This window comes from Populus nigra, chromosome 4, assembly GCF_951802175.1.
Source record: "Populus nigra chromosome 4, ddPopNigr1.1, whole genome shotgun sequence".
In the NCBI taxonomy this organism is placed as follows: Eukaryota; Viridiplantae; Streptophyta; class Magnoliopsida; order Malpighiales; family Salicaceae; genus Populus; species Populus nigra.
Genome location: NC_084855.1, coordinates 20,791,967 through 20,817,875, shown reverse-complemented (window position 1 = coordinate 20,817,875; position 25,909 = coordinate 20,791,967). Strand labels below are relative to the sequence as shown.

The following is a 25,909-nucleotide window of genomic DNA, read 5'->3' as shown; positions in this document are numbered from 1 at the left end:
TTTATGACCTGAGTTATGGGTTTAACATGTTAAATTGAATTGTTATTTTAGGTTATTTTTTTAATTGATTTTTTTTTCAATTTCATTTTTCAACATTGGGTTGATTGAGAATTAGGCTTCATAATTTGTTTTAATTTGCTTTTATAAGATTATCTAAGTCTCATAACCCGGATCATGGATTTGACATGTAAACCCAGGTTGACTCATGTCAATTCAATATGTTTTTATCATAATATTAAAAAAAAAGATGTCATCATGAGATGTTTTTTAGTTACTATATTTGTACAAGTCGTCCAAATTGTTTTAGATCTGTAAAGTCAATCAAATCACATTGAGTCAACTCTCACATTATTTAATTTTTTTTAATAAAAAAAATATTAGCAATATCAAAATATTTTTTTTATATTTAAGAAAAATTTAACCCGACCAGTAGCATATCGCATGTCAATAATCTAGCGAATTGTATAACATTTGCATTATCAATTTTATGATCCAAATGCTTAGTATAAGGACTTGCCTTTCTTTAATTTTTTATATGCAAAGCCTTTTTTTATTTTTACTTTCTCGTCTACCATCTTGTTTTCTCCTTTACTTATGAGTATATGAATATATGCCTCTTTTGTTGCATACTAGTTTGTATGTCTTATACTGCAGGTGCGATTCGTTTTTTTTTTTAAATAAAACAAAAGGTATTCGGGTTGTAAAGAATTATTTGATATTATTATTAAATTAGATCCAATAGATCAACATTAAAACCTCTTGATTCGACTCCTTACCTAACCTGGATTTAAAATTAAACTATATAGAAATTGCTACAACTTCAATTCAACTTAATTGGTAAAAAAAAAAAAACCAGACCAACTTGTAAAAAAAGTTTGATTATGAAATTGAGAAAAAAATGATGAAATTAACATAAAAACACATCTCGACTAGACTCCTTGCTTACCTTGGATTTAAAAATAAATCATGTGAGACTTCTCTTGACTCGGTCCAATTAACTTGGTCGATCTAAAAGCAACTCAGAGAATTGATTAAAAAAAAGTTTAAAGATGAAGTTAAGAAAAAAAATTGACAAATTGAAAGAAAACAAGAGGTTAAATTGAAAAGAAGAAGAAGAAGAAGAAGCATAACCTTGATACCTCTTCATACAGCTCCTTACCTAGCTCGATTTAAAATTAAACCGTATAAGAGTTATTCTAACATTACTTAGTTGACTTGATTAATCCAAAAGCAACTCAGTAAATCTGTTAAAAAAATTAAGGATGAAATTGATAACAAAAAAAACTTTCAACCTAACTCCTTAGCTAACTTAGGTTTAAAATTAAATCATGTAGAAGTTGTCTTGATATGATCCAGTTGACTTAGTAGGTCCAAAAACAACTTAAATGACTATATAAAAAAAGTCAGAGGATGAAATTGAGAAAAAAAAAGGATGAAATTTCAAGAAAAAAGGAGGGCTGAATTGGAAAAAAGAAGAAGGAAACTTCAACCTTGAAACCTCTTAATCTGTCTCCTTGCCTAGCCTGAGTTTAAAATTAAACCTTGTGGGAGTTGTCTCGACGTAACCTAGTTAACTTGGTCAATCTAAATGTAACCCAGGTGACACCTAAAAAAATTAAGAATGAAAGTGAAAAAAAAATGAAATTACATTAAAATACATGTTTAAATCAAATTTAAAATTAAATAATATAAAAGTTATCACAATATAATCTAGACGACTTGGTCGGTTCAAAGAGAATGTTGACTGCTATTAAAATAAAGTTAACAAAATCTGATGATAAAATTAAAAAAAAAGATAAAATAAAAATAAAAATAAAAGAAAATGAAAGGAAAAAAAAAGCTGAAAAAAAAATCCCTTCACAGTGTCATTGTGAAGCTCTACATAGAATCAGTATAGAAGGTAATATTGTATGGGCTTTGATTAAATGTGTTCGGAAAATAACATGTTAAAGAAGAACAAGGAATGTGTGCAGGCTGGAACAGATAAATCCATAACTTTATAAAAGCTCAAAATATGTCCAAATTAGTTTCTTTTCCCCTCTATTTCAACGTGTAATATTATATTGGTTAAAAGTTGGGTTTTATAATTTTATTTATTTATTTTTATAAATGTATCTTGATATCATAATTCAAATTATGATCAATTAAATATGTTATTATCTCTATATTTTTTTTAAAAATAATTTAATATGTCGTCTTATCGATATTTATAAAGATATCGTCCATTATGTATTATATTTTGAGTTTATAATTAATTTATTTTTTAAAAAATATATTAGTAACGCTTGGATAATTTTTTATGTTAAAAAAACTAATTCAACACGTGATATAGCGCAGATCTAGCTAGAACTATATGAAATGAACTGATCATAATAAAATCAGTGTTTCTAACCAGGTTGTGAGCAGTTAAATGAACTTCGATTTGTGTAATCTGGAATATATATATATATATATATATATATATATATATATATATATTAAAAAATATCCAAGTTTGATGGGGTCGAGGGTCCAATGAGGTAGGTAATGAAGATATTAAATTTTGAGTGTGCATCTAATTTGTCAAAGATCATACTTACCCGTTGTGTTTTCAAAATGCAGAAGGCCTGTCATACACTTGGTCACGTTAGGATTATAGACTTGTATAATCCCACGTTGTGCAAGTTGCAACCACCCGGAACCAGAGTCAAAAGTAACTCATTAAATAACAATTTAACCTTTGTCAGTAAGATTTGGAGGGAAAGTTTTTTATACACACACACAAACACACCTAATTTTTATTTACAAACTCTTTGGTTACATTTATTAAAAAACAAAATAAATCTTTTTAATAAATTTATAAAAGTTATTGTCTATAAATTTAAGACTTTACTGCATGAAAATGTATTACTTTAAACTCTGCATTAAATATAATAGGATCACTTAATACCTTAAAAATAGTGATCTTCATGTTTCAAAACATGTTTACTATACCCATTGATATTACACGTGCTACGCTATCAATCAGATGAAGTTTTTTGGATGTTAAAAAAATATTCCGTTGTTATTAATATATTTTTTAGAAGAATTTTTTTATATATAGAGAGATTAACCTGAGATGACCTGGTTAACTTGACAAGTTTAAAGACAACTCAGACGACAGATAAAAATATAGTTCGACTCAAGAATAAATCTAGATGATATTTTAAAAATATATATTGAAATGACAACATATTAGATCAACTCGGGTTAACCTATCAAATTCATTACCCGAATCATGAGACCCTGATAACCCTATAAAAAATAAATAAATAAAAAATATTAAACTTAATTCTCAATCAACTAAATGTTAAATGATTAAATTGAAAACAAAATTCAACTAAAATAATGAGCAAAGTCAATTTGGTTTAACATGTCAAACATATGTCATAAGATAGAGATAACTCCATACAAAAAAAATCAAAACAAATTATATAGATCAATTCTCATTCAACCCAATATTGAAGGATAAAATTAAAAAAAAAATCAAACCACTCGACTCAATCAACCGAATTTGTGATCTGGATTAGAATACCAAGATATCCTCGTAGAGCTCAAACCATAAAAAATTATGAAGTCTAATTCCCAATAAAACCAATATTGAAGAATGAAATTGAAAACAAATCAACTAAAAATAACAAAAACACCTCGAGTCAATCAGTCAACCCGTGACTCAAGTCATTAGACCGTAATAACCCCATAAAAAGTAAATAAATAAAAATATCATGAATCTTAACTCCCAATCAACCCAATTTTAAAATATTAAATTGAAGAAAAAAGTAAAAAAAGTACAAACATAACGACCTAAGTCAACTCGGGTTAATCTGCTAAATCTGAGTTAGGAAATCAGGATAAATCCATAAAAAACAAATAAAAAAATTATAAAGTTCAATTCTCAATCAACCTAATGTTGAAAGATGAAATTAAAAAAAAAAGACAAGAAAAAAACCCAAGTAAACAAATTATAAAATCTAATATCTAATAAACCTAATGGTAGAGGATGAAATCAAAAAATTAAATAAATATTAAAAAAATACTAAAAATGAAGAAAGAAAGAAAAATATTTAAAATAATTGAATAAATAAAATTGCATATGTGAGGTTGATCTTTATTTATAATATAAGTAAGATTTTATTTATATTATCACAGGATATTAAATTCCTATATAACCTCTTAAACCTAATCGACTGGTGATATTATATAAAACGTTAATTATATGTTGAATTCTAATATAAACTATAATCTAAATAAAACATTGCTTATTTTTGGATAAATACATGAGTTTATTGTCTTTCTTACATGCCTGATCGTGAATTTTTGTATGAAAGTGACAATTGCTGCTTTTATTTAGTTTACACATTAATGATTATTTTTTAATATGAATATAGCGTACAAATGAGATATAATAATATATAGTTTTTATGTTATACCACTTCAAGATTATATCCTATCACCAAAGATTAACGTATACTAAAAGTTTTTGGTATTTTATTATAGGAATGAATAGTGAAATGTCAAGATTTTTTTTTATTTTAGTCTTTGATTTTTTTTTAATTTCTAACTTAGTTTATACACACACACACACAAAAAACTAAGTATACATTAAAACAATTATATAAATACATGTTTACAAGGTTACATGGGACTCTAATATCTTATAATAATATAAATAGAGTCATACAACTATTATAAACGATGGTCTATCCAAGATATACAATTTCATTTATTAAATTTATATTTAGTATTTACTTGCTTTCTTTAATTTCCGATGTATTTTAATTCTCCTTTCTTTTACAAGCTTTATTCACTTGCTTTCTTTAATTTTCAATACATTTTAATTTCTCTTTTTTCCTTTTTAAACGCTTGTTTTCATTCACGCATTGTGGCAAAGGAAACATATAGCTTTTTATATAAACACATGTCTAAGAGGGAGGTTATGTAACCTAATTTCTTGTAACAATATAAACAGGGTTATATAATTACTACAACCCCACATATGCAATTTATTTATTTAATTATTTTCAATATTTTTTTTGCTTTATTCAATTTTCAATACCTTTTAATTTCTCTTTTTTTTTCTCGTGAACACTTATTTTCATTTATGCATTATGACCCTACTTGTTTTTTCATTTCAAAAGTATTTTTAAAAAATATTAAATTTATTTTATTTAATATTTTTTAGTGTTTTCAAATAGTTTTGATGTACTGATGTCAAAAATAATTTTTAAAAAATAAAAAATATTATTTTAATATATTTTTAAATAAAAACACTTAAAAAAACTATATTTCCAAACACATTCTTAATTGATAATCTTTTTTAAGGTTGGAGGTCCAAGTATCTCTACACAAATATTAATCTTGTGAGGCTACTGCCTATCTTTGCCGATTAATTTTCAATTTTAGTTTTTTCTTGTTGTAAGGAAAAAACAAAGATCATGTAGCTTAGTAGGTCCAAAATTATTTAAATCAGATTTATAAATTATTTTTACTATGTCTTGTTTTGTCATCTTGTTGTGTTTTATATACTAAAATTAAACTTAAAGGGGCTGGTGTGGATTGCAGTGAATCAAAATTCGAAAGGTCTCCTTGAATTTAAATGATTTAAAAAAATACATATACATATACATATACATATACCCTTCAAAATTAAAGGGTTAATTATTAGCCTCCGACATAAAAACTTGAAACTAATGACTTTACATGCAAGAGTAACCTTTTCATCTCATCAGATCCACCTGCCCTCTAACGTAAAATGCTAAAAAATCTGGTTCCCAAATAGCGGTTTCGTTTTTACCACTCTCAGTATAGATTGTCGAAAGAAGCAAACCTAATTTGTGTGCAATTATTCTACGATTTATAAATAAACCATACCTGGACTAGCACTTGATTTGTAAGGTAGTATTTGTGGTTATAATTATATTTTTTAAAAAATTAATTTTTAAATTTTTTTATATTGTTGTAATGTGCTGATATTAAAAATAATTTTTAAAAATTAAAAAAATATTTTGAATCTCAATCATTAAGACAATTTTAATCATTAATATGATTTCAAATTAATTTACTTTAGCTATACTACTCGTGATTGGGATACGGTTTTGTCTTTATATAAATTACAGGGTTATGTCTAACAAACTAATATTAATTATAATCACACTCGAAAAGGAGAATATATATAAAAAAAACTTGGTGGGTTGATGTCTAACAATAATATAAACGAGAAAGGACAGTAATCATGAATCTGGAGAAGAGAATTCAATAGTCTCGTGATGATTACAATTACAAATTGCAGTGAATTCACTCTTGAATTTAATAAACCGTCACTTTCTTTGATAATTAATAGAATGGTGTGTCGGCAGGGCACCCCCCCAAGATCTGCGAAAACGTGGTGGCATGGATGGTTGCTTGCCACTTCCGGGAGGTCAACACCATGATTTATCCAAACATTTCAACATGGATCTCCACGAAAGAGAGTGGTTGAGGAACCACTGAATGATCGTGGGGGTGCTCCACTGCTCATACTTGTCGATTACAGTTACAAAAATATTTTATTTTTTTTTATTTTTATTTCAAATTAATATATTTTTTAATGTTTTTATATCTTTTTATATACTATGTTAAAAATAATTTTTAAAAATAAAAATATATTATTTTAATATATTTTCGAGCGGAAAAATATTTTAAAAATAATGTTTATCGGATTTCATGGATATCCTTACCAAATTGAATTTAAAACGGGGCTAGCAAGCTTATATGATAACTTTATACGTGTCAGAACCTCCACAATCCACGCAGATACCTCTTGAAGTGTGTGTGGTGATTGGAGAGACTATGTATGTATGTATGTATGTATGTATGTATACGCATTAATTAATTAATTAAAGGTGAAGTGCAAGCAAACCAAGCATAGCCTTTTTACTATTCTCCTTTATTTTTCTCCTTCGAGGATTATTGCATCCTTTTCTCGGACGATCCTCCCGAGTGGGACCCACCGCTAGACTGGCCCACTTCCTTGTTAGAAGCCGGCCCATTTGACCCCCAAAACCCTGTTAATTTCCACTTGTCAATATTACAAACTCGTGGGCTAACCTGAAAAACCTTTGCGGTGTTAGCATGATAATTCAACTTAGCTGGATTCAATTGGCCTTAGAGTAAATTATATTTTTTTCCACGTAGATTTATCAAATTTTTTATTATATTTTTATAGTTTAAAATTTCTCAACATTTCACCTTTTACTGGGTGTAATTATTTCAATTTGCTTATTCAGCTTATTGGGAGTAATTTTTTTTTTAAATTAATATAGGTATTCGAGCCAGCTTACATGCATTTTGACTAATACTACGAGTCCTGAAATTAATGACCATATAAACATCTAGTGTCTATCATATTAGCATTCATAGGATTCGAACATGAAACCATAAGAGAAGCAAATCTCTTGGTCTTAAACTCTTACCAATGAGACACCTACTGGATAATTTTATTGGGTGTAATTCTTAACAATATCGGTGCTAGGACTTGATCTCATTTGGATAACAATTTAAGTTCTAAATTATAGATTAATAGTGTAAAAATAAGTTTTGAAAATTATTTTTTTTATTTTAAAAGTTTTCAAAATTATTATCAGTTTTCATTTACTGAAAGTCAAAAAAAAAAAAAAAAACAAGGACATGCCAAAATAGCCCTTAACTCATTCATATTTTTATTTTATTGTATTCGTATTTTCTCTATTTATTCCTCTCAAATAAAATGTTACAAAAACAATTGGAAACCTAAAAAAATCAAAAGTAAAATTTAAAAAGCATGCAATTTTATGATTAGAGCGAGTGTAGAAACTTGGAGTAATATTGAAAAGCTTCAAACCATAAAGGTAAAAGTGGAAAATTGATGAAATTATAAAAGAAAAATTGAAGTTTACCCTAAAAATGACCAAAAGGAGAGGGAACACACGTGTGAAAAGGCTCCCACACATGTAAGCCTGGAAAGTGAAACAACACAAGACAGGCAGACATCAAAAACTTCTCCTACACCTCAGGGAGAGTCCACGACCTATTTTCCCGTTAAATAAATCCCTCCCGTGTTTTATTTTCCCGTTAAAGCCTTGATTACCCGGAATAGTCGGGTCTTTTTTTCTTTCAAATCCTTCCTTTTTTTGGTTTCTCTAGAAAGACAGGAAGAAAACCCAGCAAACTCTTCAATAATCATCATCCCTTCCTTTCTCTCTGCATATCTCTCACCAGGAAGATCTGTTTTGTGGGTTCTGTCCGAACGAAACTGTGCTTTTCTTTCCTGGTCCCTCTCGTGGTTTCTTTTTATCTAGTGATTGAAAAGCTTAAAACTTTCTTTGTTTTCCTATAAGAAATTTGGGTTTTTAAATTATTTATTTGGCTGAAGTTCTAAGTTTTTTTTTTTTATTATTTATGAATGAATGACACAAAGCGGTCTTCCATTTCCCCACTACTCATCCCGTCATCCGAAGCCTATTCAATTTAAGCTTCAAAATTGACCATTTCTTTATGTTTCCAAGCCATTTGTGGCCTTTTCACATTTGATAAAAGCAAAAGAGAAAAACAGAGCCTCCTCCTTCCTACCTCTGTCACCACTTCTCTGGTTATCTTTGCTTTGTTGATCTATCAAACAAATAAATATATATATAAAAAATGTACCATACACATAGCAAAAGAGAATTTTCCATAGGATTCCAACCTCAAATGCAAATATTGCGGCCAAGCATCCATTCAAGAAGGGCAAACTTAATGGTCAAATTCCAAGACCTTTATGGGTTCGCTGTGGAGGGCAATGTCGATGATGTTAATATATTGAATGAGGTTAGAGAGAAAGTGAGGCAACAGGGGAGGGTTTGGTGGGCTTTGGAAGCTAGTAAAGGTGCTAATTGGTATCTGCTGCCACATGTTTCTTCATTAACTGAAGGAATTGCACTCAAATCTTCTCTCAAATTGTCAACTTTAACCAATGCAATCACTTTGAAGAGGCTTATAAGGAAGGGGATACCCCCTGTGCTTAGGCCTAAGGTTTGGTTTTCGCTCTCTGGTGCTGCAAAGAAGAAGTCTACGGTGCCTGAGAGTTACTACAATGATTTGACTAAGGCTGTTGAAGGGAAGGTTACAGCAGCTACAAAGCAGATTGATCATGTGAGTCTTAATTTATGTTATCTTGCAATATGCCAAAGCGGGTTTTATATAATTTGGATTGGTTTTCTGCGTTTATTTTGATTGAAAAATTATGGGGTTTGATGTGACGGGGCTTGGAAGATTTTCTGCTGTTTTTGATTGTCAAAATATGATATTGGATTTGGTGGTTACTTTGGCTTGACTATCTGGTGTGAATCCCTTGGATTATTTTGAATTGCAATGATGGTTGTGGCCATGATGTGATTATTTTTTGCTGTCCTGCTTAAACCCTGATTTTTTAGATCTACTTACTATCTGACGAGCTCTGTTGAGGGGTCAAATTTGTTTAGAAAAGGTATGTGTTTGCATCTTTAAATTCATCAAACACTGAAAGTTATCGTTTAGATTTGTAGGATTGATTTGGATGAGTGTTGATGCATGAGATGATAAAATGCTGTTTTAAGATCCTTGTTCCGATAGAATTTGGTGATTTTTTTGTGCCATCGAGAGTAGAGAAAAAGCAAATGCAATCGTGTTATTTGGTATTTATTTTTTTCATAACCGATCGGAGCAGATTATTGATAACAAAACCAGTCGATGGTTCATCAAATTTTGATGTTCATCCAAAATGATGCTTAATAAGCAAAGTGGAACATTACTAGTACAGGAAAACACAGGTGTGCTCCTAGAAACTTGTTTACCAACAGCACGTGCAGCATGATTGCAATTCCATCTCACTTGTTCAAAGAAGAGGAATTTGTGTAGTTGCTTGGCTGCAAAATATCATGAACAATGGCTTCAATTCCCAGGACCAAGAGCCTTGCACAATCTCGTTTGCCACCTCCACGCAATCTGACTCCATCCCATATCAGTCCAGCCATCCTTTATCCAGCTTAAAGCTGCCTTCATAGCCATAGCCTCCACCACTTTGGAACTAGCAACAGAAGAACAATATACAGCTTTAGAAAAAACCAAATGACCATGAGTATCTTGAATTACAAAACCTGCACCCCCATCCTTTTCAATTTGGCATTATTTTCTGTTGCGATTTTCAAACTCAAATTTTAAGAATCCATTGTTCCAACCAATTACTCTATGATGGTTGATTTCATACTGTGTTCATCAAACAGTCTTGGTCTATGTGCTTCTTTGACGTCTCGTGTGCAAGACATGTTGCTGACTGAACACATTGAATTGGGTTGGGGGGAGGGGGTTAAGAACCTTTTAGATGAACGAAAAAAAAAAAACTTTTGAAGACTGTTTATTAAAGTACCTAATTGCTGTACATCTTAGAGACCAAAAAACTTGTACAATGCTGGATATCAAGTAGAGTAATGATTGTGTAAATTTTCCATAGAAGGGATCTAGTCATTGCTTCATTTTTTTGATTTTTTGTTCAAGCTTAAGTTACCTGGTCTTCACAGCAGCAAAATTATTGGACCGTTTCCCAATAATATTCCTTGCAGGTGTTGTTCATATTGCTATCAATTTTCTTTCTTCACTTTGTTAAATGTTTCTTGTTTCCAGGACCTGCCACGGACCTTTCCTGGTCATCCATGGTTGGACACTCAAGAGGGCCATGCTACACTCCGACGAGTTCTTGTTGGATATTCTTTTCGTGATTCAGATGTTGGCTATTGCCAGGTAGGTTCTCTATGGGGCTAATCATGAAAGGTGCAATTATGCAATTACTGAGAATGTCAAATGAAGTAATTCAAAAACTCTTCCATGTTTCATCTTGCACACTTCGAATGGTTGATAATAGTGCCCTTCCATTATTTTCTGTGCATTTGGACGCATAACTGCATGAGCTTAGCCTGGAATTCTTCCATATGGTTTGGCAACAGAGCAAGGTGAATCCTGACAATATTGTACTGTTTAGCAAATCTAGAGTTATATCCTGACTTATTGTATCATAGTCAAATTCTGTCTGCACCTTGCTCTATTAATTAGCAGTGTAATGAGCTGATAGCCTCTACCTGCTACTCTTTACGGTTGGTCTGTGTTTGTTTTGTTTCCCTATGAGTATAGCTTCCAGATCAAATCAATCCTGATAGGTACTATTTGCTCGTGGTTTCCTTGATGCTTTGTGTATTATCATATTCATCTGTTTTCAAATTATTCATGACAACATTGTATGATATTGCCCAGATATTCTTCACACCACTTTGTAAAACATAAATGGTTTCCTTGTCATCTAGGAAATTTATATTTCCATGCTGGAAATATTGTTTCAATATGAATGGCTGGATAGTGTATATATCTTCTTGGACAGTTCATTTAAGGAACCAAAAAATGGTGCTAATAGGTGTCTACCAGCTAGGCGGTTACTGATTTCGTTTTTAAATTGGTCATGATTTAATCTCCTAGGCTGCCATTATTAAATTCTTTATTAAATAAATTGTAATTTATAAACGAGAACTCTAATTATCCTTGGAACAGGGCTTAAATTATGTCGCAGCACTGTTGTTACTTGTGATGAAAACAGAGGAAGATGCTTTTTGGATGCTGGCAGTTCTTCTGGAGAATGTCTTAGTGAATGACTGCTACACAAATAATTTGTCAGGGTGCCATGTTGAACAAAGAGTTTTCCAGGATTTGCTTGTTAAAAAGTGCCCAAGGTATTTATTTTCCTTCTGATGAACTAGCTAGTTTGGCATTTTAATTGTTCTCAATTTGCTAAGAAATTGGGAACAAAAACAATGCAGAATAGCTGCTCATTTGGAAGAACTAGAGTTTGATGTCTCCCTTGTTGCCACTGAATGGTTCCTATGCCTCTTCTCTAAGAGCTTGCCTTCAGAGGTTGGATCATCTCTCTTTCTCACTCACTTTCTATCAGGCGCATACACACTTTCTTGAGTATAATGACGCTGATGTTCTCTCTGATGACTAACAAATTTTCCCTTGTGCCTCTACTTTCCAGACAACTCTGCGGGTGTGGGACGTCCTCTTCTATGAGGGGGCAAAGGTTCTGTTTCATGTAGCTTTGGCTATTTTCAAGGTGCTAATGCTTTTGCAATGGGTTCTTTATGCTGTTTGAATTTCTTTAAACAAGCTTAGAAGTTTCGTGAACATCAATTAATAATAATAATAATAAGTTAAGATCTGTGATTGCAGATGAAGGAAGAGGAGTTGCTTCTAACTCACCATGTTGGTGATGTTATTAACATATTACAGAAAACAACACATCACCTCTTTGATCCTGATGAACTATTGACGGTAAGATAGTTTAAGCCTCCCTCCCTATAGTTTTCAATTGATTGTTTCGAAGCACATTTTTTTTGTTTGACGAGGGAAAGGAGTAGAAGAACGAGTCAGAACATGTTATAGAATGTAATTTGGGGAGGGTGGTGGATTATAAACCATAAGTCCAAGTTTTAATTAATAGTCAAAGAATGATGGGGCTTCTCTAAATTTTTATCCTACTTGTCAAACAACCCACTGGATTTATTATTAGTTTCTCAAGCTATGATCATAAAATTGCTTTCAATATTATTTTGCCTCCATCTGGATCTATTCCCATCTTCTTGTCCTATCCTGTTCTGTAATGCCATCACCGAATTCATTCATTATAATTTAGAACTTTGAATGTAATTTTCCCCCATTTAATAAAAGATAAAAAATCTTGCAGGTGGCATTTGATAAGATAGGTTCTATGACAACCAACACTATATCAAAGGAAAGGAAGAAGCAGGAACCAGCGGTAATGGCAGAGCTGGATCAAAGATTGAGAAGACTAAACTCAGTCAAAATGGATGATGACAAATAGCACTGCTTTTACCAACTTGATCTGAATCGGTGTATATAGAACACAATCCTAGAAGAGGTGTTTGTTGCCCCCGAGGAGAATATTTTATGAATTCCACCTTCTCTCTGCAAGGGAAGGACAGTAAAGAGAGTGTATTGTTTGCAAGCAAGGATGTTGTTGAAGGTGGCTGGATGTAAATTTGGGCTTGTTTTGACGCAAGCATTTAAATCAAATGCAAGCCACACATTGCTGGCTTTCTTACCGCCCAGCAATTTTGAGTTCTCATCTTGTCGGAGATTCTTTTGTTCCCTTAAATCACGGACTCTTGTGTTCAACCCAAGGTGAAGTTCACTAGTGTTATTATCCAACTGTTAAGAATAAAATGGCAGTGACAATAGAAGGCAAGTGCATAAAGGATTGCATGTGTATTTAGGGATTATATAGTTTAATCTGAACTTAATGGATAATCTTATTTAATAAGTAATGGATAAAATATGAGTATTGTGAAAACCTGATCGATTCAAACTAAACCCTATTCGATCATCCAATATATATTTTGTGAAAGTGAACACAACCTCCTTCCGTTGAAGGAGAAGAGACAAAACAGCTAGGTTATATGCTATTCAGCCGGATGAGAGGCGTGGAAGCTGCTGCTGTAAACGTCAATGGCGTTCCCATTAAACAATTATGACAGTAAGAACAACTGTTTAAACTCCCATACTCAGTTCTCGAGAGCACTATTCCACTAGCATAACGGGGTTCCGGTGGTTTGGTCTCCAAATTGCTACGCGGGTCAGTGCAATTATTTGGGGAATTGATCGGAGATATATCCATGTCGACGGACCTACCATCATACTCCAATGTTGTAGCTTTATCATGTTCTCCCATTAAGACTACCACAGTACTGCTTCTTCCCTTATTTTGCATCCCATTCAGATTCCCACGGGAATGTTTCCAATGGTCACTCTCCCAACCTCTGCTGTTGACATAACCAGAACAGCCTTCTCTCTGCTCGCCAGTGACTGGCGCTCTGGTTCCCTCCGGTACACTTCTGCAGTTGCCTTGCGGAACACCAGGTGGATTAGGGAAACTATTAACTCTAAGATGATACGTGAGTGAACAAAAGATGATTTATAACGAAAGAGTAGATTTTAGCCATTACATGAACTTTAAGATGATACTTGAGTGAGTGATTAAAAAAAATTCATCACCTTGAATACTTGACTAATTTAAATTGAAATTTAAAAAAAAATTTAAATTTTATTAAAATAATCAATAACTATTATATAGAGAATAAACATGATTTAACATGACAGATATATTTGATACTTTAATATTAAATCAAAATATTATTGATGAAAGGATATTAATTACACTAAAAAACTAGTCACTGGAATTTTAAATCAAACCATTAATAAATTTTTTAATATTTGAGAGATCGTGAAACGTCGTTAGATGATGTAACTGATCTTTAAATATAAATTAATTAATTTTTTAATTGATAATAAATTAAATTGTTAATTTATTTAATTCTATTTCATTAGAAATATAATTTATATTTAGTCCAACATATTAACAACCTAATGGGTCATACATACATTAAGAACTATTAGTCAGAAATTAAATTGAGATGATTTGATTAAGTATGATTTGATTAAAATATATTTTAGAAATTAAGAACTATAATATAATTAATATATAAATTATATTTCTAGATCTAAAAAATCAAGTAAGGATTTGATTGAGTTAATTTCTAAAATGATAATGAATTAATATATAAATATTATTCAGGAGACAAATTGATATTTTGTTAATTTTTAGGGTTTCTCAAATTTCTCTATAAATAACAAGTTATGTCTCTCATTTTTTAAAGGTTGTCTATTGAACAGAAAAATTACATAAATATAAAATTAGAGCTAACACTCCAGGTATAGAAATCCCTTTATTTTAAATAGGGATTTAGGAGATTTTCTACTGGTGATTCGTATGAATTACCGTTGGAAATCAGATAATTGAATGAGTTATGGTTTACGATAATTTAATCTTTATAAAATTATTCAAAGCCAAAAAAAAAAAAAATTTTTAAATAATAAATCTCTAAAATTTTCTAATATATTCCTAATAACTTTCAAAATATTTTTGTTTTATAATTTCCATTGCATTTATAATATTTTAAAAAGCCGATACTTTAGACAATAGACACATGACCATGCTCTCGAGCTACTGCAATGTGCTGGGGAGTCCGATCAGCACAGTAGTGGCCGGTGTGTTCATATTCCAATCTTCTATCTGGTTGGTATTAGCATCAGCTGATCCAACATAACCTAATTACTTTGATATATTCATAGATAACCAAATGGATATTAAAAAATTATAAAGATGAAATAAAAAAAATTAAAAGAAATTCACCGTTTCTTTTTACAAACAAATAAGGAGACTTCATTTGTAGATCCCATGTTTGTATCAAAATGGCAAATTATATGTACGAATTTGATCCTATATTCTTTATATTTATAGACAATCCATCAAACTACCTTAATTGTTTGTTTATAGAAATCCAGTTGCTATGTTAAACTTGCCGAGAGTCATGTGAAGGTGGGATCGGCTGTGAACAAGAAAGAAATCTGTGACCATATTGGAACTCACAGGGATGTTCCAGCCCCAGGCACGGGGACTGATTCACAGGCAAAGACATGGATTCTGAACGGGCATTCAAAGTTTCACGGGCACTCGCCTGCTGTTGCTACAGGAAAAGCCAGTAAATCTTGGTGAATCATTGGGTAGGGACGATGTGACTGGCCTTGGAGTGTTCTTCGCAGCAGGCGCTCTAATGGTTGAATATGGAAAATCAATTTCTAATATGAAGTTTGTTATCCAGGGTTTTGGAAACGTGTAAGCTCTTTCCTGTTTCAAAAAAAATAAAAAAAATAAAAAAATTACGGATTTTTCTTTTCCTCTTCCTACCAGTATGTTCTTCCAGCGCTAGACAGAGCTGTAAGAAAGAAAAATCAGTTTACTTACCATTTAAAATCATAAATGGGGTTGGTAAAAATTTAATATTCTCTATAATTATTATTTTTATATATATTTGAATAGTTGTATATTAAAAATAATTTTTTAAAAATTAAAAATATTATTTTAATATATATTTTTTAAAAAACAGCTACAGTAATCTTAATAACCCCAGTAGAATCCATGTTGCATGGTCAAACACCGTTTGGGAATACAGTGCAAACCGTGTTTTAAAAAAAATTAATTTTGTTTTGCTAAAAATTAATTTTTTTATATGTTTTGGATTGTTTTGATGCGCTGATCTCAAAAATAATTTTAAAAAAATAAAACAAAATTATTTTGATGCATTTCAACATAAAAAATATTTTTAAAAAAATTATCCAAAGAAACATACTTGGATGGGTTAAAAAAATGACACATGGAGAACTCCAAATGACACATATGTTAATGAGAGGAAAGCATTTAACAACAATTGAACAAAGACACGAGAGAGAAAAATAATAAAAAAATTTCGTATGTAATAACTCATCAACTGCTAGTAAGAATTTTATGTTATTAGATTCAGATTACGAGAACTTCAAAACAAGATCTCATAATTTTCATTTTTGAAAAAAAAAAAAGTTTTACATGTTGGTCAAAGTTGTTGTTTATTATTCATGTATAAGAATACATTTTATTTGATCCTTAAAATCCGTAATTATTTTAAATGGATATTTAACTTTGATTCTATTATTTAATTTGATAAATATCAATTAAAATTAGTTTTTAAATTTTAAATTTTGACTATTATATTTTATTTTCACAATAAAATAAATTTATTTATTGTGAAAATTTAATATGATCAAATTAAATTTTAGTCAAAAAAATATATTTAAAGTATAAAACCATTTCAACTATATTCGAGATATGCTTATTTTTAAATGTAAGTGAACTTGTCTCGAGAGGGTATATGTAAAAACAAAAATCTTCTACCAATCAAATTTCTCCATGTGTCATTTTAATTTTATTTTTACATAAAAAGATGAAATAAAATTGAAATAAATGACATGGAAAATGAATAAGCTTTTATATATTTTTTGGCCAATGAAAGGTTCACACATGAGAAAAAAAGGACCTGAGAGCGTCTACCAATCTCTATAAATAGAGAGCCTTATCCTAGATGAAACAAAAACAAATCTTGGAGATACAAATTTTTCTTCAAAACAAGCTCTTCAAGTAAGGAAACTCTCTCAAAAGCTCTCAAACCTTCTTTATTTATGTTTGAAGTCTAAAATGAACGAAACTCTATTGAATCAAGTCTAAATACCTCATAAGAGTTCTTCAATATAAAAAGGAAAGAGCACTTGATAAGTTTTGATATTCTATTATTATTCTCCCATAGTTTTCATACATTGCTTGATAAATTTATATACACTGTCATTGTTTAATTTTGGAAGAACAGGTTTCTCGCTGAAATTATAGCTGCTGTTCTTGGATAGCTACTATAACCGTTGTTTCTATATTACACAGTTGTTACAATAAATAATAACCACAATTGCAGCCTTGATGTACTCTGTATAATTCAAGGTAGAGTGTTATCTCTTGTTCCTGATTGCGGGCTTGTGTTTATGATTTGCAGGATTAAAGGGCAGTGATGCACTTAATTGAAGACTTTCCTTTTTACACCTCCGCAAGATTGGGCTTCCATCAGTAAGGCCAATCTTGGACCGGAGAAGTTTTATGCATGCTCTGGAAAGTGGTTTGGTTAGCATGTCAACTAACTGATTTGTTGTGTGAACATGGATAGCCTGTAAAATACCTCTTTGCACTAAATCCCGAACAAAATAAAGGTCTATTCAGATGTGCTTCATTCGAGAGTGATTAACTGGGTTGTAGCTTAACTGAGTAGCACCAGGGTTGTCACGTAGGAGTTGAGGTGTGCATGATAAGGGAAAGGCAAGCTCACATAGTAGTTGAAGGAGCCACATTGTTTCTGATGTCCCGTGGCTAGTGCACGATATTCAACTTCAGTGGAGGATCTTGTTACTGCTCGCTGTTTCTTTGAGCTCCAGGATATAAGAGTAGAGCAGAAGCTGATATATTTAGACGTTAATGTGCAGTCATCAACATTGTCAGCCTAGTTAGCATCAGAATAAGTCGTTAAGACGGGTTTACTAGTCTTTTCAATTTGAATGCCATTGAAAATAATCATTTTGAGATAACAGAGTATGCATCTGGTGGCTGTCCAGTGAGTCTGCATTGGTCTGTGCATGATCTGGGAGAGCTTGTTCACTGCGAAGGAAATATTAGGACGTATGAGTGATAGATACTGAAGTTTACTAATAACTCTATGAAACTTAATGTTGTCGATAGAGTTAGAACCATCATTCAATTTCAGAATGGAACTAGTGGAGAGAGGGGTTGGAACATCCTTGGCACCAATCGTGTTTGTGGTGGATAGAAGATCATTAATGTATTGATGTTAAGACAAGAATAACCTGTCTTTATTTGACACCACTTCAACACCTAGAAAGTAATAAAGGTACCCAATGTCCTTAAGGGAAAAACACAAGTTGAGCTGGTGCACAATAAAGAGAACAAAAGCCTGATGATTGCCTGTAATGATCAGATCGTCAACATAGACCAAGAGAAAACAGGTGGCTTGATCATTTTGTTAAATAAAAAGAGACAGATCAACCTTGGAGATTTGAAATCCAAGCTGCAAAATAGCATTCTTGACAGTCAGATACCAAGCTTTGGGAGCTTATTTTAGGGATAGATAGCCTTTTCAATTTGCATACATGATGAGGTCGTGAGGCATCCAAACCTGATGGCTGCATCATATAAACATCATTAGTTAGTCTGTCATTCAAAAAAGCATTGTTGATATCCATTTGTCTCATTGAGCAGCCATTTAAAATAGCAATGGTAATAATGATTCTAATTATGGCAAGTTTGACAACAGGATTAAAGGTTTCTTTATTGTCTAGACCAGGGTGTTGGTTGTAGCCCTTTGCAACCAGTCGGGCATCAATAGAGCCATCAGGTTTTCTTTTAACTCGAAAACCCACTTGCAACCTACTGGGTGACACTGAGAATAAGATGGAATTAAGTCCCATGTATTTTTTAAAATACATATGTATTTCGTGTAATGATTAACAAGTAATAGATAGTATCGAGAATCGTCAATACCAGTGTATGCAGATGTTCCCTAAACATTTGTGTATATAAAATTGAGGAGGGCATGATTGTGAAAGCTGGTTGCTCAAAAAGAAAGTTGATACGCTTTATTAATAGAGCAAAAACTACAAAGGGAAGACACATGGTGAGACGTGACTGGAAGAGAAAAACAATTGACAAGACTGTAAACTAATTTAAATGATGGATGACCGAGATGTTTATGCCACCCATAAATGGAAGTCCGTTCATGCATAAACGCCACTTTGTTTGGAAGCGGAGTACTTGGGAAGATGTACACGCCACCTCTTAGTAGTATCTCCTTCGTGAATTGGTCCTTTACAATAAAATAAAAAGGGTGAAGTTCAACAAAGACATCATTTTGCTTGATAAAGCAATGAACAAATATTAGATTTTTTTTTTAAGATTAGGAACATAAAATGTATCATGTTTGTAAATATGCATTTGGAAAAAGATAAAGTCAAAGAACCAGTGTGAAAGACAATCAAACCTGAACCATCACCAAGAAGAACTTTATCGATACCATCATATTCTGAATCAATCAATAAGTTTGCAAGATCACTTGTAATGTTGTGAGATGCACCCGAGTTTAATAGCCATGATTTGTCTTTGCCAATAGAGGATGCGTATAGTTTAAGGTGGCAGGATTGGGTTTGGAACAATTTTTCACAATATGCCCCAGGTGGTCACAAAGTTAACACTTGGGTTGATAACGCTTAGTAAATCTATTGGACCTGTCGAAGCCATTTTGGTTCCAATGGTTATCTTGTTAAGGCTGGGAGAGAAATGAATTTAAGTTGCCACCTTGAAATCGATTTGTACCATTATATTTCTCTTTTGCTTTTAAAAGAAAAAAATAAACATTGGTCAACGGATACAAAATAAAACGTTGGCTAAGGAATATAAAACAACTGAAAAAAACATTGGCCAATACTTTCATTTACTTTTGTCTTTTGCTACAGAAAAATATAAAAATGACACTTCCTATCTTTAACAACTATTTTAGCTATTTATTTGGCTTACCGGTTGGAATTCTTAAAAGCAAACATAAAAGTTAAAAGTACAGCTTTTTTATTTTGTTTATTTTTTTAATTGCTCGGTTGAAGATGCTCTAATCATTGTTTTTATAATACATAATTGTTACAATAAATAATAACCATAATTGTAGCTTTGATGTACCTAATTGAAGACTTTCTCTTTTATAATAATATTTTAAAAACATAATAAAGATATTTTTCAAAACATCAAATTATCAAATTTCGTTGTATAATATACTTTGAAATTCATGCTATTGATCATAACTAATTCAGCAAACACATAAAAAATTTAGAGAGAAAATTAAAAATCTTTTATAGTAAAAAAAGAAACATTTAACTAATTAAAAGAGTAGATTCAAACATCTTTTTTTAACATATTTGGAAAAATCATTCGACGCTTTCCAATCATCCCAAAGGCACCAACATTTACAAATACCATGAATCTGGAGCCACAGAGCAACTACACTAGCCTTTCCTTTTCTAACCGCATGTGCCAAATATATAAATATTTGTTAACAGTGTTTTCTAACAAAAAAAGGTGGCCCATGCAGGTCTCGAACCTGCGACCTTCGCGTTATTAGCACGACGCTCTAACCAGCTGAGCTAATAGGCCATTTTGTTGTGTGGGCTCAGTATTTTATATATCTATAAGTATTATTGCTTTTGGGAGAACGCCGGTCGAGATTTATTCTTGACCAGACGTTCACATAGAGATATCCTTCAACTCTCCGTTCCCAGGGCTTTCTGTTTCTTCTTCTGATTTGGAGAAATTATCTTAGTTTATACCTAATGCCTAATAACAATATTCTGTAAATAAAGCATCCCTCCTTTTAAGAAACTTATTGCGCACTAACAGAGCAGCAGTTCTATGAATATTTACTTGGTGGTATTAAGTGGCGATTGATTACTATTCTTGAGATAAAAATTAACCAGCAAACATAAATATATTTAATTAAAAAAATAGAGATATAAAATTTTTTTTATCTTTAAGATAATCTTAAAATGAATTTTTGTATTTTTAGAACGGGAATTACAAAAAAAAAACATATATCTATAAATAATATTTATTTTTTTATTCTTAATATATCATTGTAAAAAACTTTTAATCTCAAAATTATCCAATTAAGATATGTAAGGATAAAACATTTTATTATTATAGTTTTAAAATCTAACTCGGGAGTTGATCTGAGGCAAAGCTTGAGTCACTAGTCGAAGTCCGGGTCACGGGTCGTGTTGACCAGGGTCAACATAAGAATAAAAATGGTTATTATCATAGTTTTAAACCAAATTCAGGGGTTGACCCAAGATAAGGGTTAAGTCATTAGTGGGTTTGACCATTGACCCAAGTCAATATATGAATAAAAGTGATTATTATTATAATTTTAAAATCCAACTCAGGGGTCGAACCATGATAAGGCTCGAGTCATGTGTTAGGAAAATCAACATAAAACAAAAGTGATTATTATCAAAGTTTTAAAACTTGATTTGAGGGTCAACTAGAGACAAGACCTAGATCACAAATCATGAGGGTCAATCAGGTCAATGTAAGGATAAAAATTGTTATTATCATAGTTTTAATACCTAACTTGAGGGTCAACCAAGGCAAGGCTCAAGTTATGGGTCAAGAGGATCAACACGGACTAACCTGAGTTAATGCATGGAAAAAAATGATTATTATCATAATTTTAAAACCTGTCTCGGGAGTCAATCTGAGGCAAGGTTTAGATCAGTAGTCGAGAGGGTTAACCCAATTAGCAAAAAAAAATGAAAAATAATTAAAGCAACCTTATTTTGATCAAAATTTTTTTTTCAAAAAATTTAAAGAGTTTTTAACCCTTGTTTTATCCTGGGTTAATCTAGATTTTTCATCAAGTCAAGTCAAGTCAATTCTTTCTCTATTTATTTTTAAACTTGGACTAGTCTAAACTCAAGTCAACCAATCAAGCCAGTCTTGATTTTATAATATTATTAATTTCAACACTCAATATAAATTAAAGTATATATATATATATATATATATATATATATATATATATATATATATATATATATGTAAGTTTGACAACAATATATATTAAAGGTAAAATAATTTTTTTATATTTTTTTTATGTTTTATTCATCATAACCTAACATGATACAAAAACAATAATTTTTTTTATACATCACCACCAAACACATTTTTTTTATCTTCTCTATTTTCATTGTTTTTTATCTTCTATCCTATAATCAAATGTCATCTTAATAAGAGGATTTACTTTAGTGGTTATGTGCTCGTAGTTTTCTTTTAAAAATCATGATTTGAGTTTTAATAATTGCATGTGTTTATATATATATATTTATATATATAAAATAATGCAAAGGGAGAAGTTTGCCCGCCCGATTATGTATCATGGTACTCGAAAAGTGATAGACATGGCCACGCTAGGCTATCCTTTTACCTTTTTTTGGTGACCCTTTGCCACCCCCGTGAAATTATTTGTTGTGGGTGGTGGCATAATGGGTGGTCCATATTCGAGGATCAATGAGTGTGTTAGCCTCATGTTTTTTAGCATCAGAAAAGGAAGTCCGATGGAGTCTTAAATACTTCAGCATTGATCAATTTGGTCTCTACCATTAACAGGATGTATGTTTTTTTCTCGGTCTTGGATTAGGGATCTTTTCACGTCCAAGAAGATCCAGGTATCATAACTTGACAACGTACCAAATTTCAAGAGTTTAAGCTCTGCGACTGTAGTATTTCTGTTGATGGTGGTTGGTGCCTTGGTAATATTATGAAGTTTTCAACATCTACCGGTGGGCAATCATTTTCCACCTCAAAAATGCAACGTCATAAGCTTCTCAGCCTCGTATCACTTCTGCAAACAGTACTTGGGGCCATAAAGTTCCAAACATGATAAGAACATCATAATTACTTGGTTCAAAATAAATTATGAATCAAGAAGATGATACTCCACTTCGGATGGAAATAAAAACTCATGCCCACATGCATAAATTGAATGACAAATATAATCAAAAAATGGTTTTAAATCAAAGCAAATGGCAAAATCCAGATATAGCCTCTTCACATAGAATAATACACATCAGGGAAATCCTCTCCTACGAGAACACCACCAGCACACCTATGAGTGCCAAAACCAATTGACTCCAAACATCTACACCAAAGATCCTATAAGAAGAATTTGGAGGGGAAGTTCCTGGAGCGCTCCCATCTCCAGTACTGTCAGATGATGGAGAATCTGCAGCAAGGCTGGTTTCAGGGGCTGGGGCTGGGGCTGGGGCTGGAGGTATATCAGCACCAAATATCGCCTCAGGAAGGAGGACTTTGTCAACTTGATAAACTGCAACGGGATCAGTTGAATGCACACTACTGCTAACTTTGGTTTTTGACCATCCTGAATCAAGGTGCACGGTCCCAGATACATCTGTGAAATTCAAAGCATATCCGCCTGCACCAGCAAATGTGCTAACAGGGCTTACTTGGCTAAGGTTCTTGAAATCAGCCAAGGCGTAATAGTGCGGCAAGGCATGGAAAAGAATGAGTTGCTTCAGCTGGTCTTGAGTTAGGTTTGACAAAGAAGGCTTCTTAAGGTTTTTAAAGGCATCATCTTTTGGTACGAAGATGGTAATGCCTTCATCAGTGTTGTTGGCTTGGTTTTGGAACGTGTCAACGACCTTAGTGGATTCAAGGTAGCTAAGGAAGGTGTGGAAGGGGCCAGCAACAGAGAGCAAATCAGTGAGGCTAACGTAAGGAGGTGTTGGTGCTGGTGCTGGTGCTGGTGCTGGTGATGAGGACGGAGTTGGGGTTGGTGCTGGAGGACTGGCTGCTGTTTGAGCATATGCTACTGGAGTGCACAAAAACAACAGCGTGCTACTAAATATAATAATCATGGAAAACTCCATGTTTTTTTTTTCTTCTTAACAAAATTCTCTAATTTCCTGCAAGAATCAAACCAAAGTCCCATCATTGATTATATCTCAAACTACGATCACAAATCCTTCAACGGCAAACCAATACAAATCCACAGTATGAGCAGAAAACTTGCTAATTGAAGAAATCAAAACCAGCATTTCAAAATCCAGGTAATTAAGATTCCCAAATCCATAAAACCCAAGTCACCAAATCTTTGTAATGACAATAGAAATGAAATAGCATACACAATCTGCTAAATCCCCAGATGATCAAGTATTCTTGCAAAAACCAAGATCAAAATCCCATTTCAGAGTACACTACAGCTTGTCCTTTTTTAAGGAAAAACAGTGTTACATTTGATGTTTTCCATTCTCTTTCATCTCTATAAGTTAGCAAAAGCAAGTCAAACAAAGTTTGCTAGACAAAAAGAGGAGAAGGAAAACCAGCACCACACAATGTAGTTGAACATAGAGCAAAGAAACAGATCTAGATCAGCTCATTCCAACATTCCAATGGTACTTATCGTGACCATTTAGCATTTTTAACAAGAAAAAGAAAAGAAGGAGAAGAAGAATCAGCAGCTATGAAGTGCACTAACCTGACCAAGAATTCAGAGAGAAATGGTTGTGTTTAGGGGATACCAAATTGCCAATGCTAACAATGATGCAGCACAAAATGAAATGAGTTAGCACTGCATATATAAAGATGGATTTATGACTAGCAAAGAGTTGATAAAAGAAAATAAGGAGGGTGGGGTGGCACTGCTGGATTTATTACATGTTGTTTTCAGTTTCCAAACTTGGATGGTTCTTTCTCAAAGGGAAAAATAAGGCATGCTTTGGTGGAAATCTTCACAGAGCAGGGAAAAAAAATAAGGTGGCGTTTCATAATCAAGTATCAACAATTCTTATAAAACTTGTTCTGACACCATGTGCAGGAAAATAAAAACTGGTAAAAAAAATCAAGTTAATTTCTGTATTAATTAACTAAGACATAATCCAATCAAAACCATTTTGAATCAATTAATTTTTTTATATTAAAATAATATTATTTTAATTATCTTAAAAAATTATTTTAAATCCAGATCAACCATAACATAAAACTTATATTGAATTAACCAAAACAGGCTTTACAAGAATGTTATAAACTAATTTTTTTTTTTAATTCTAATTCTTGAGACACCAACCTTGCACTCATACCCATCATTATCATAATCTATCTGAATTTAGCCATGGAATTTGTTAAATCATTATAAATTGGACTTTCAAAGGATTTTTATTTGATGTATGGCATTGGCAGTAGATGTGAAATAGGCTTTCTAATCCAAGTTTTCGAATGTTAATAGTTGTCATGATTAACATGCATCCACATTGTCCTATTGTATTTATAAAAGTGACATGAGAGAACATTATGAGCTTATTTTAAAGTGTCTAAGAGATTATTTTTTATAGTGATTTTTATTTGAAAATACAATAAAATAATAGTTTTTTTATTTTCAATTTCAAAATAATTAAAAAAAATACTAAAATAATATTATTTTAAAGCTTTTTTTAATACAAAAATCAATTTTTTTTAAAAATATGGTCCAACCACACTTCTAAATAATACCTATATCTATATAGTTTTTGTTACACCAACAAATATTATGTTTCTCAAGTATAATATAATATTGTTAGTAATAATAGTTAAAACTTTTGCAAATTAAGGATATAAAAAGAAATTAAGGGGTAAAATTAAAAAAATAAAAAGTTATTATTTAATTTTATAGTAACTAGAAATCCTATATTATTTTTAGAATTCAAGTGAAGGAGTTGGTTATGTTAAAGAAAAGATAAATATATTCTTATTAAAAAAAAGAATCATTAAAGTTAGGACAATAAT

At 31.6% G+C, this 25,909-nt stretch overlaps 2 protein-coding genes and 1 non-coding gene across 3 annotated transcripts; 1 reads left to right on the top strand and 2 right to left on the bottom strand.

Annotated features, from left to right (window-relative positions):
* The first annotated feature begins 8,012 nt into the window (after positions 1 to 8,012).
* On the top strand, positions 8,013 to 13,177 carry LOC133690859 (uncharacterized). Its single transcript, XM_062111124.1, has 7 exons — positions 8,013 to 9,165; positions 10,672 to 10,788; positions 11,587 to 11,765; positions 11,853 to 11,946; positions 12,068 to 12,145; positions 12,262 to 12,363; positions 12,776 to 13,177. Exons 1-7 carry the CDS (start codon positions 8,674 to 8,676, stop codon positions 12,911 to 12,913), a joined length of 1,200 nt encoding a protein of 399 aa, XP_061967108.1. The 5' UTR covers positions 8,013 to 8,673; the 3' UTR covers positions 12,914 to 13,177.
* A 7,480-nt stretch (positions 13,178 to 20,657) lies between these two features.
* Positions 20,658 to 20,731, bottom strand: TRNAI-AAU (transfer RNA isoleucine (anticodon AAU)). The gene has a single exon. It is a non-coding gene; the product is annotated as a tRNA-Ile (tRNA).
* A 2,393-nt stretch (positions 20,732 to 23,124) lies between these two features.
* Positions 23,125 to 24,897, bottom strand: LOC133691467 (fasciclin-like arabinogalactan protein 7). Its single transcript, XM_062111982.1, has 2 exons — positions 24,627 to 24,897; positions 23,125 to 24,054 (listed from the first exon to the last, which is right to left on the bottom strand). The coding sequence occupies exon 2, from the start codon at positions 24,016 to 24,018 to the stop codon at positions 23,215 to 23,217; it is 804 nt and encodes a 267-aa protein (XP_061967966.1). The 5' UTR covers positions 24,019 to 24,054; positions 24,627 to 24,897; the 3' UTR covers positions 23,125 to 23,214.
* Between the last annotated feature and the right edge of the window lie 1,012 nt (positions 24,898 to 25,909).

Bases quoted from the DNA above. Each gene is read 5' to 3' on its own strand.
- LOC133690859 (XM_062111124.1), top strand. From the start codon at position 8,674: ATGTACCATACACATAGCAAAAGAGAATTTTCCATAGGATTCCAACCT. The intron at 11,947-12,067 runs GTTGGATCATCT...TCTACTTTCCAG, and splicing joins CTAAGAGCTTGCCTTCAGAG to ACAACTCTGCGGGTGTGGGA. The intron at 12,146-12,261 runs GTGCTAATGCTT...CTGTGATTGCAG, and splicing joins TAGCTTTGGCTATTTTCAAG to ATGAAGGAAGAGGAGTTGCT.
- LOC133691467 (XM_062111982.1), bottom strand. From the start codon at position 24,018: ATGGAGTTTTCCATGATTATTATATTTAGTAGCACGCTGTTGTTTTTG.